This window comes from Triticum urartu, chromosome 4 (assembly GCF_003073215.2).
Source record: "Triticum urartu cultivar G1812 chromosome 4, Tu2.1, whole genome shotgun sequence".
NCBI classification, from domain to species: Eukaryota; Viridiplantae; Streptophyta; class Magnoliopsida; order Poales; family Poaceae; genus Triticum; species Triticum urartu.
This window is the reverse complement of record NC_053025.1, coordinates 133113798-133126273: the sequence shown is the minus strand read 5'-3', so window position 1 is coordinate 133126273 and position 12476 is coordinate 133113798. Positions and strand designations below refer to the sequence as shown.

The window sequence follows — 12476 nt, the reverse complement described above, 5'->3', positions numbered from 1 at the left end:
TGGAAATATTGAGCGATCCCTGCGCGCGGAAGATAGTGCGGCTGCCTTGGCAGCCGCACACTAAAACGGCCTCACCAACTAAAGCATTCAATAGGTCATCAAGACCACGGACACGGTTAGACGAGTCTGGCGCAGCTATATGTAATTCATACAGGTTTGATGGCCATACCCCTATTACAAATACAAGGGGCTCAACGAGCGCGGACAAGTGGCAACTTTTACTCATCTTAAATTGAACATGGTTTCTTTAAACCTACCTTTTTGCATGACAACTTTTCACCTAAGTTCCTCTCTTTTACAGATGACCATCGTGCTACACCCGTCCAGGATATGGCACAACGGAGACACAGGCGCAGACGTGCAGCAGGGACCCGTTCCAAGGATTCTTTTTAGATTAAGACCCTGCGTCAACCTTTTTTACCGTCTCTTGTTGATACACATCCCTCGGATTCTCAGTACAATTGAGAAGGATGCTGACGTCTTGGCATGTGGCCACATCAGAGTAATGCACGTACCTGGACACCAAGGGCTTCTTACAAAGGGCACTGTTCAGGCCCACAATAAAGACCGAATACCTTAGGGAGTGTTCGGCGTCGCGAGTTTGGCCTTATATGCATCAGCTCCGAATCATGTCTTTGGTCAAATGTTGGGCTTGCCCGGCTCCTGTGTTTTGCTGCCTTACGTTCCGCTCTATCAGCTAAGGCGGCACCAGGAGAACTACTGCGATTGTGCCCTGGTTCATCTGGATGAGCACCTCAGTAGAGAAAGCCGAAAACTGACTGTCATGATATAGCGTGAGACTGGTCAACCACTCGATGACCTATCGGAATCTTAGAATTCCTCCGCCTTAACGAAGGGTCGTTTCCCGGCCAGGCATGTACGCACCCCGAATTCAGGTGAGTGCGGAGCCACCAGGGGCTATATAGTAGCCCCACTGTCAAACTCCTCTGGCTAAGTGAAAGTGTTAAAGCATTATAGTCTGATTGCCTATTTCGATGCGCTATCACCTCCTTAATAGGACCAAGACGTTGGATTAAGTGTGAACATGCATCTTCTGCGAACACCCCCGCATTATATGCGTGGGGGCTGAAGCCGACGACTGCAATCTTTTAGGATATACATATATATACGTAAACGGCCGCATAGGAGGCATCATATTACTTTCGGGCAAAAGTATAAATACAGCCTTGATAAATTTAATAAAAACATTGTTTTTACAATGGGAATACATGTCACTCGAACATAATATTCTTCGAGCACTGGGCCTCTATCAAACGAGCACCCTCAAGAACTTCTTCAAAATAGTGCTCGGCAGCCACTCGGCCTATGGCCGAACCCTGCGCCGCAATAGTGGTAGCATCCATCTCCGCCCAGTATGCTTTGACACGGGCAAGGGCCATCCGCGAGCCCTCTATGCACGCCGACCTCTTCCATCGCATTGATGCGCGGCACCACACCAAGGAACTGTTGCACCAGGCTAAAATAGCTATTCGGCTTTGGCCTTTCCAGCCACAGCTGATCCACGACAGACCTCATGGCGAGTCCGGACAACCTATTGAGTTCGGCCCATTCGGCTAGCTGATCAGTCAATGGAAGCGGACGCTCTGGAACGTTAAACTGCGACCAGAACAGCTTGTCCACTTCACGATCTGTTTGATCTTGGAAGTATTCGGCCACATCAACAGCGCTCGCCGCCAAGTCCAGATATGCGTCTGCCGAACTCCACAGCCGATCCAGAGGGGCATACCGAGGATCTCCAAACTTCCTCCGCAGCATAAAAGGCTTCCCAGCCACAATATCCCCGGCTTCACACAGTTCCTCCTTCTTTGCTCTCATTGCAGAGCGGGTGTCTTTGGTAGCCATCGTGGCCTTTTCCAGGTCCATCGCCTTCGCCCAGTTTTCTTCTTCAAGAAGCTGGCAGCGATCGGCAGTGTCTTTCAACTTTACAGTCATCTTGGCCATTTTTTCTTTGGTCTCGCTATGCACGGCCTTCTCGGCTCTTAACTCTTCGGCCGCCTTCAAAGCGGCCGCATTATTACTCCTTGCTTGCTCCTTGGCTCGGGCAAGCTCCGCCCGAAGGGTCTCCACGGTGGCAGCTCCATCTGCAGTCACAACATATTAAAGATACTGGCATCACGCTGCTCTTACTATGTGACATTCACCAAAAAAATCACCTACCCTGTGCCTCGTCGAGCCGCTTGTTAACAAGCTCAATGTCGGCATCCGCCGCATCCAGTTGCCGCTTTAGTTCGGCAAACCCATGAGTCCGGCTAGCCACCGGAGCTTCAACCACCTGCACATGAAGGCGGTCTGGTTATTACCTGAGACTACGATCATTTGTTTGTCGCTGTTCTCGATGACAACCAGAGTCTCAGGGGCTACTATCTACATAGGGCACGCCTAAAAATGTGCGGTACTATCACAAATGTATATCATTTCACGTACCTCAAAACCCATCAGTAGACTCATAAAGGCTTCATGCAACCCGCTTTCGGCGGACGAAATCCTTTCAATCACCGTACCCATCAATGTACGGTGTTCTTCTGAGATAGTTGCTCGCTCTAGCAGATCCCTCAATGTGTCCGACCGCATACCAGACGGTGCCGGATTCTTTCGGTTGCTCTCTTCAAGAGCCGGATACTGGGGACTTCGGGTGACCATAGGAATATCTTCTGGCCTCACCTGATCCGGCGAGGCCCTCCGTGATGACACTTCAAGGTCGCCCGCTTCTTGAGCGAAGGAGTCCGGGGGAGGCGTTTTGCTCTCCATCATCTCTGGAAGAAGATCCCCCGAAGACGAGCTCTGTTGAGAAGGGCTAAGATCCGAACTGCAAGATAAATGCTTCGGTTATTTTCCTCAGAGGTAAGGTAGTATATCTTCACTATTAAAGTACTTTTTTATTACTTACAGCTCGTTAGAGGGCTGATCCTCACGCGGACTTTGTGCGGCAAGAGCACCCTCCAAGGCAGGACCCTCTGGTGGAGATTTCTTCTCCCGTTTGGAAACCTTGGTTTCTGGATCTTCAGAGGTAGTCCTCTTCCTTCCCCGGGGTGAGAGAATATCAGATTCCTCCCCTTGGTTATCCTCCTTCACGGAGGCGCTCGTTCCCTCGGTCGGAATAGGTAGCGGTGGAGGCCCGCTTTCGCCCTCTTTATTCCCCCCTTCATCTTCCTTTGAGGGCACCAGGCAAGGTGCTGGCTCGGGCATCTTCTCCAGCACCGGATTGTCCAAGCCTTCAGGAAGGGGGGCCGAACACCGGATCACCTTCGCCTTTGTTATCCAGTCCTGGTCAAAGAGCGACTCTTCAGAATGATGTTATGATAAATAAAAGACAGTGTGTTCGGCTAGAGGATTACTTACTTGGGCCGCGGTGCGGTTGCTGCTCAGGCCCACGTCCTCGGTGGTTTCCGTACACTCTATTTGGGGTCCGAAGAATGATTTATACATCTCCTCGTGCGTCAGGCCGAGGAAATTCTAAATAGTGCGCGGTCCTTCTGGGTTGAACTCCCACATGCGGAGGGGTCGGCGTTTGCAAGGCTGGACTCGACGAACCAGCATGACTTGCACCACCATAACCAGACTGAAATCTCCTTCGAAGAGATCTTGAATGCGGCTTTGCAGTGTATGCACGTCCTTGGCTGGACCCCAGCTCAGCCCTCTACTAATCCATGACATCAGTTGTGGTGGAGGGCCCGAGCGGAAAGCAGGGGCAGCCACCCACTTGGCACTTCTGGGAGCTGTGATGTAAAACCACTCCCGTTGCCATAATCCGGACACCTCTGGAAAGGAACCCTTTGGCCATGGAGCTCCAGCGATCTTGCTTATTAATGCGCCTCCACACGCTACATGCTTCCCTCGACCATCTTCGGCTTCACGTCAAAGGTCTTGAGCCACAGGCCGAAGTGAGGGGTAATGCGGAGGAAGGCCTCACATACGACAATAAATGCCGAGATGTGGAGAAAGGAGTCCGCGGCTAGATCGTGGAAATCTAGCCCCTAATAGACATCAAACCCCTAACGAAGGGATCCAGAGTGAGGCCTAGACCTCGGAGGAAGTGGGAGATGAACACAACGTTCTCGTTGGGTTCGGGAGTAGGGACGACCTGCCCTCGGGCAGGCAACCGATGCGAAACCTCGGTGGTCAGGTATCTAGCCTTCCTCAACTTCTTGATATCCTCTTCCGTAACGGAGGAGGGCATCCACCGGCCTTGAAGGCTAGATCCGGACATGATTGAAGGTCCGAAGCACCTGACCTGGGCTTTGGTGTTAGAACTCGAGGCGGGGGAAGGATTCGATTGAGCACGGGGAAAAAAAGTAAAAGCCTTGTCTCTTTATAAAGAGGGTGAGTATCAAGCGTCCTCCTAGTGGTCGTTTGGGACTTGCCTAAAATCTAGGAGTCTTAGGCACGGTTGGGTTACCCACGACCGTATTGATGAGAATCCCGTAATTAGGGGAACACGATCTCTGTTTTGACAAGACGTGTCAAAAAACCGCCTCGCGTTATGTGCGGGGCTAATTAAAGGAAACAGTTTGAATAATCACCGGGCCATGGCTTAATGTCATGTGGCCAAAACGTGTCAGCAGATTAGATTTGTGGAAATATTATTCTCTCTGCGGAGATATGTGGAACTTGTTTTGCAGGGTCGGACACTATCCTTTTATTTGAACTCTTCTGTGGTATATCCGGAGGAGGAACCCGCCTTGCAATGCCGAAGACAACACTGCGCGCCGGACTCATCATCATTGAAGCCTGGTTCAGGGGCTACTGAGGGAGTCCGGGATTAGGGGTCTCCGGACAGCCGGACTATATCCTTTGTTCGGACTGTTGGACTATGAAGATACAAGATTGAAGACTTTGTCTCATGTCCGGATGGGACTCTACTTGGCATGGAAGGCAAGCTAGGCAGTACGGATATGGATATCTCCTCCTTTGTAACTGACCTTGTGTAACCCTAACCCTCTCCGGTGTCTATATAAACCGGAGGGTTTTAGTCCGTAGGACAACATACAATCATACCATAGGCTAGCTTCTAGGGTTTAGCCTCTCCGATCTCGTGGTAGATCAACTCTTGTAATACTCATATCATCAAGAATAAATCAAGCAGGATGTAGGGTTTTACCTCCATCAAGAGGGCCCGAACCTGGGTAAAACATTGTGTCCCCTGCCTCCTGTTACCATCCGCCTTAGACGCACAGTTCGGGACCCCCTACCCGAGATCCGCCGGTTTTGACACCAACACTCTCCCTCGATCTTCTGCTGGATCAAGAGTTCGAGGGACGTCATCGAGTTGAATGTGTGCTGAACTCGGAGGTGTCGTACGTTCGGTACTAGATCGGTTGGATCATGAAGACGTTCGACTACATCTACCGCGTTAACCTAACGCTTCCGCTTTCGGTCTACGAGGATACGTGGACACACTCTTCCCTCTCATTGCTATGCATCTCGTAGAACGATCTTGTGTGATCGTATGAATTTTTTTGAAATTGCATGCTACGTTCCCCAACAGTCGAAGTATCTCAAGGAGGAAAAACCAGGATACCGAGTCGAAGGCGCAGGGATGTCAAGCCTCAGAAGCATCCTATTAGCTTTAAGATAATGGAGAAGGCGTGCCATTTGTTGCACGAGTAGGAAGTTATCATGAATGCTTCTGCTAGCGATGAACGCGCTTTGGTTGGTGGAAACCATACTGCTGAGATGCAAGGCGGGCCGGAGAGAGAGCCTTCACAAAAAACTTGACTATGAGGTGGATCAAACTGATTAGCCGGTAGTCGAAGAGTGACGCATCGTCCACCTTCTTGGAAAGTAGAGTAATGGGTGCCTCATTAAGCTTGCGAAAGCCTCGAAAATTGAGCGAATGTAGCTCGCCAAACACGCCGCAAATGTCCTCCTTGATCACCTCTCAAGCACTCTACATAAACTCAATGGTGAAACCATCTAGGCCTGGTGTTTGACCCATTGGAAAGTGCTTGGTAGTCGTCCATATCTCGTGCTCGGGAAAAAGGAGCTTCTAGAAGTGAGAGTTCAAAGGGACCAACGTGCATCACCGTGAAGTCGATGGTGAACGGTCATGGCTTGGCGGAGTCAAGAATGGGCGTGAAGTAGGAGAACACTGCTTTAGTCGTGGCAGTATGAAAGGCAGATCTAAAGATTACGGAGGCGATGAATGAAGCGAGATAGTTAGTTGGTTGAGCGAAAGCGTTTCTAGAGTTTATCAGACAGAAAAGAAAATCTACTAAGCGACGCATTTCAACACGATTGAAATGAATCGGTCGCTGGCTCGGAAGTTCTAATAAAAAGAAAAAGGAAAAGGAATCGTTCGCTCGCGCAAAAGTTTTCAAATCAAAAAAGAAAATGAAAAAGGAATCGTTCGCTCGCGCGGAGCACACGGTGCTCGGTCGCATAACTAAGGCCTCTCCGCTCACCTCTGCAAAGGCAACCTGCCCCCACAACGCCGCCGCCTGCGACGAAGACGGCGGAGCCAAGCACCTTCTCGCCGCCACCTTCCACTGCTAATCTCACCACCCCTCCTGCATCCCATTTACCGCCGCCGACGAAGCCCAAGCTCGCCGGCGCTACCTTCTGCCTTCTCGCGGATCCTGGGACGGCTGAGACGTCGGGCTACACTGCGGCGGGCAATTAGTTGGTTCTCCTCTCCCATCGTTGGGGGGCATCCTTCCGAGGTGCAGTGGAGCAATCGACGGGAGCCCTTGCGGTAATTGCTCGGATTCGAATTCCAGATCTTTTTGGAGTTTCTACGGCAACAATCCTCGCTGGATCCAGACTCCCTTCTTCTAATCGGATCATAGGTGAGGCCTCGGCTCGACTGGATATAAAGTGCAGCCAGCCCTCGGTGTGCTTCTTCTCATCAGATTAGATACAAGCCAAGTCCAATTGGTTTGCCGCTGAAGCAACTCTTCTCCAACAAGACCTGCTTTTGCAATTGCTCCAATGGAGGTCTGTAGCGTAGCCAGGATAACGAGCTTTGCACATTTTGGCCTGAAAATTTTGCCTAAGCTCCTGGTTCTTTCTCCCGGTTCATTGGGGAAATTTAGAAAGGTCTCACCAGCGATGGGAACTGAAACTGTGTTGAGAAAACTGCCGGAGCTGCTGCAGGATGTATTGAGAAAGGTCTCACCACCCATGGAAACTGAAACTGTGGTGAGAAATTTGCCGGAGCTGCCGCAGGATGTATTGATGGACATATTTTCACTCCTGGAGATACCTGACCTCATGTGTGCGGCCTCTGTCAGCTCCTCCTGGCGCTCCGCGTATACCAGCCTCTGCAGCCAGCTTAAGCTGTACAAACGGCCTCAAACGCCTTGCCTCCTCTACACCTCTAAATCTGCTGGTGAGAATGTAGCTTGTCTCTACAACCTCGCAGAGAAGAGGGTCTACAATTTAACTCTCCCGGATCCACCCATCCGCAACAGGTATCTTATTGGGTCATCACATGGTTGGCTAGTTACCGCGGATGACAAGTCTGAGCTACACCTTATCAATCCGGTCACTGGCCAGCAGATTGCTCTCCCGTCGGTGGTCACCATTGGTTATGTAGAGCCAATCTTTGACAATGCAGGCACAGTTATTATGTATATATTGCGGCAGCAACTTTACGATCCGGACTTAGACCCCGAAATGGTTGGTCCCAAAATGTTCCCCCATGCTCCCGACAAGCTTCGTTACCATGTCTACATCAGGGTATTTATCTTTCCGGATCCGTCCACAGGAAGCTACATTGTGGTTCTCATCCATGGTCCAGGATGTCAGCTTTCGTTTGCAAGGGTAGGAGATTGTAAGTGGACCTTGCTGATGCCGGATTGGGACTATGATCAATGCATCTACATGGATGGTCTATTGTATGCATCCACAAGAGCCGGAAGAACGGATGCTTTTGACCTCACTGGTCCTACCGCCACGAGGAATATAATTGCGGATGAGATTGCCATTCACAGTTCTGAGTACAAGGGGGAATTCTTCCTTCTTCAGGCTCCATGGGGTGATCTGCTGCAAGTTTGCAGGAAGGCTGAATTCATAGATGCGGGCTATGAGGAGCCCATAGTTAAAACAAATAAAATCTTTTTACACAAAGTCGATATGGAAGCACAAGAGCTTGTGGAAATAAATAGCTTGCATCATAACGTGTTGTTTCTTGGGCGTAACCAGTCTATATGCCTTAGTGCTGAAGAATATCCACAACTGAAGGCAAATTGTGTCTATTTCGCAGATGCTGAGCAATATAATTGGATGTATAAGACGAATCCCCGGGATATAGGTGTTCTCAACCTTGAAGATGGCAGTAGGGAGGAAATTGTGTCCCCACTTTGGTCCAGCTGGCCAAGTCCCATATGGTTAACACCGAGTCTTACAGTGTTGAATCTGTCATTGTACGAATAGGTAGCTTTTCTTAATTATGTAACTTGATTATGGGGTCTGTCGACCAAGTTTGCCATTCTTTTGCGGGCAGATGCTATGACAACGGAAGCATGTTCAGTCTATCTCTTTTTTCGTATATTGTTTGCTGTATTTGATGAAACTATGGCCGAAAAATAAATATTAGGAATGGAAATGGTGCTCTACAACAATTCCGTTTTCTGTTCTTGTTTGTTTGATACCCCCCCCTAACAAGCGGATCCGGCTTGCCTGCTCCCTTCCCATGCTCCCATCCGTGCTCCCACCTAATCCAACGGTTGTCTTTCTCCTTTTTTCTTTCTAATCTAATCATCTCCCCCCCTGATTTTAAGGGGGTGGGGCTGGGCCTTATTTTGTTCCAATCAGATCAAGCCACGTATGCGGGAGCACGGATGGGCACACGAGAAGGGAGCAGGCAAGTCTCGTCCCTAACAAGCCATGTGATAACCATCTGTTAGAATGGTCTATTATTCTCTTCTGTATGAGATATTATGTACTCCCTCTGTAATTTAATATAAGGCGTTTTTTGACACTGTCATAGACTATAAAAACGTTTTATAAAAAGTGTCTTTCTGATGCTTTCATTGTGCTTGAATCATTTATTTAATTGGGATGTTCTGCATTAATGTAACGCCCCGAGACCGATGTGCCAGGTGTCCTCTAGTTATTCGTTGTTGTTACCATGTCATTGCTTGCGTGTCATGCATTGCATATCATGTCATCATGTGCGTTGCATTTGCATACGTGTTCGTCTCATGCATTCGAGCATTTTCCCCGTTGTCCGTTTTGCATTTCGGCGCTTCGTTCTCCTTCGGTGGTCATTTCTATCTTTCTTTCATGTGTGGGGATTAAACATTTCTGGATTGGACCGAGACTTGCCAAGCGGCCTTGGTTTACTATCGGTAGACCGCCTGTCAAGTTTCGTATCATTTGGACTTCGTTTGGTACTCCAACGGTTAACCGAGGGACCGAAAAGGCCTCGTGTGTGTTGCAGCCCAACACCCCTCCAATTTGGCCCAAAACCCACCTAGCTCTGCTCCATCATCTAGAGCGTTCGATCACGATCGCGTGGCCGAAAACCGCACCTTATTTGGACTCTCCTAACTCCCTCTACCTATAAATATGTGTTCCTCTCGGAATTTTCGCGCAGATGAACCCTAACCTCCTCCTCCGCGCGTAGCCGGACGTTTCTTCCCGCGCCGCCCGGACATGTCCACCGCCCGGCCACCTCACCCGCACCAATGAGGAGCCGCCACGTCGCCTCATCCGCCTCCCGCGACCAACCAGGCGCCGCCACCTCAGCCAGCCGCCGCCCTCTCTCTCTCCTCAGCCCCGCCGCCGGCCCACGGGACCCAGATCGGGCCCGCGCGAGCCCGCACCGCCGCCGTCGTCCGCCCGCATCACCCCGCCTCCTCACCGGACCTGCGCCGCCTCCCGCTCGCGGCCGAGAACTTCGCCGCCCTGGGCGCCATCGCCGGCGCGCCTCCCGCCGCCCGGCTGCACCGCCTGCGCCGCCGCCCCACCGATGCGTCGCCGCCCGCCGTCAAGCTGCCACCGCCACCTCCGTCGCCGGCGCATCTCCGGAGCGCACCGCCACTTCGCCGCCGCCCTTCTCCTCGCGCGCTGGCGCCGACCTTTGCCGCAGCGCCGTCCGACCTCGCCGGCGTCGTCCTCTCCGGCGAGATCCCGGAGGGTGGACCAGATCCACCACTCCCCCGATCCAAACACCCTCGCCCAGACCCGGATCCCTCCGTCCCGTACCACTTCGTCCCGGTTTGACTTTTCCGGAGGTATAAATTTCAAAGTCCCCAAAATTCCCAGATTCATATGCCCATGTTAATGGCCTCGTAACTTTGCATCCGTAGCTCTGATTCATGCATATAGCATATCAAAATGTTCATCTCAGAGAGTACATCATTTCATTCCATTGCATCATTTTCATTTGAGCTCATATTGATGCCCGAAATGCTGTTAGAAGAGGGCTACTTGAGTTAATTGTCAGATCTGCTACTCCGTTTAGCACTTTTGTCATTTTTGCCATGATTAATGTGTGCATGATATGCCCGTGAGTTCTTCATATGTTTTGTTAAGGGTTTTGTCATCTTTCCAGAGGTGCAACCCATGTATTTTTAGGATGTGTGTGGTGACTTGTGCAAGCTTGCAAAGTGGTGCACTTGCTAATTCTGTTTTCAGGGACTTAGTGATTTTACCAAGTCCTGGGATTGTTTATCTCATGATGCCATATGTTCATGTTGTTTCCTAGTGACCCGTGCCTCTTTTGAGGATGATCACTAAGGGAGTTTTGTTAATATTGTAGTGCTCTTTCCATCCATGTCTTTGTTTGCAATTGTGGAGCACCCTAGCTTGAATCAATCGAGATCTACTTTTGCTTCGTTGCGTATCTGGGCAGATCGTCAATTTGTTTGCGATTTTGCCGATGTTATTGTAGTTGATCCGTGCATGCTATGCCATTGTTCTTGCCATGTCTAGCTTGCATTTTGTGTCTTATTAAGGGATGTATGCTTGTCTTGCCATGACTTGCACCGTGGTGAGTACATCGAGCTCGTAAACATGCCTTCGTGAGTTATGTTTCAGCATGTCCCAGTTTTCACTAAGTCTGAAAACTGATTATGTTTTTGCTATGTTCGTGTGCTTGTTAGTATATTTTGTGATCCCTTTTGGCTCAAGGTCACTAAGGGACTTTTGTTAAGCTTGTAGAGTAGCTCCATGCCATGTCTTTATTTGTCATGTTCAGGTCCTGTAGCATGTTGTTTTGTTGCTCCGAAGAGGGCTATATGATCTGAAATTCCAGACAAGTGATAATTTCACTAAGTCTGAGATCTGTTTTACCATTTGCGTTTTTGCCATGCTTGTTTGAACCTGTTAATGGATGAATTGGCCGTAGCTCAGTGCTAGACTTTTGTTAAGCATCTTGTGTGCATCCCTGCCATGTATTTTGTTGTCATGTTTGGTTGCTGTAGCATGTTCATTTCATTGCATTTAGATGCCTACTTGCTGTAAATCGCAGACCGGTGTCATTTTTGAATCGCTTGCCATTTCCAAACCGTAACTCCGATTCCGGCGTTCTTTATATCGTTTTCAAGCGATTTCATCTCATCTTTCCAGTGGCACACTTGTATTTCCAAGTTGAGGCCAGGTTCATGCATTTCCTGTCATATCTTGCATTTTGCATCCCGCATCGCATCCCGCATAGCATATCATCATTTCATCATATTGCTTGGTCTTGCACGTGGTTGATTGTATCCTTATTGCTTGTTTGTCTTGTTTGGGTAGAGCCGGGAGACGAGTTCGCTAACGAGGAGCCCGCTGAGTTTGCTTTCGAGGATCCAGTCAACTCTGACAACTGTGCAGGCAAGATGATCATACCCTCGAAATCACTACTATCTTTGCTATGCTAGTTTGCTCGCTCTTTTGCTATGCCATTGCTACGATGGCTACCACTTGCTTGAAAGCCTCCCAAATTTCCATGTCAAACCTCTAACCCATCATTGTCCTAGCAAACCGTTGATTGGCTATGTTACCGCTTTGCTCAGCCCCCTCTTATAGCGTTGCTAGTTGCAGGTGAAGATTGGAGGCCGTTCCTTGTTGGAACATTTATTTACTTGTTGGGATATCATTATATTGCTATGTTATCTTAATGCATCTATATACTTGGTAAAGGGTGGAAGGCTCGGCCTCTCGCCTAGTGTTTTGTTCCACTCTTGCCGCCCTAGTTTCCGTTATATCGGTGTTATGTTCCCGGATTTTGCGTTCCTTACGCGGTTGGGTTATAATGGGAACCCCTTGATATTTCGCCTTGATTAAAGCTTTTCCAGCAATGCCCAACCTTGGTCTTACCATTTGCCACCTAGCCTCTTTTTCCCTTGGGTTTCCGGAGCCCGTGGGTCATCTTATTTTAACCCCCCCCCCCGGGCCAGTGCTCCTCTGAGTGTTGGTCCGACCGAGTAGGCTGCGGGGCCACCTCGGGGCAACTTGAGGGTTGGTTTTACTCGTAGGATGTCTCATCTGAGTGTGCCCTGAGAAAGAGATATGTGCAGCTCCTATCG

The 12476-nt window shown here is 49.8% G+C and overlaps 1 protein-coding gene across 1 annotated transcript; it reads left to right on the top strand.

Annotated features, from left to right (window-relative positions):
* Positions 1-6414: 6414 nt before the first annotated feature.
* LOC125553692 lies at positions 6415-8394 on the top strand. Its single transcript, XM_048717434.1, has 2 exons — positions 6415-7083; positions 7129-8394. Exons 1-2 carry the CDS (start codon positions 6949-6951, stop codon positions 8392-8394), a joined length of 1401 nt encoding a protein of 466 aa, XP_048573391.1. The 5' UTR covers positions 6415-6948.
* The last annotated feature ends 4082 nt before the right edge of the window (positions 8395-12476 follow it).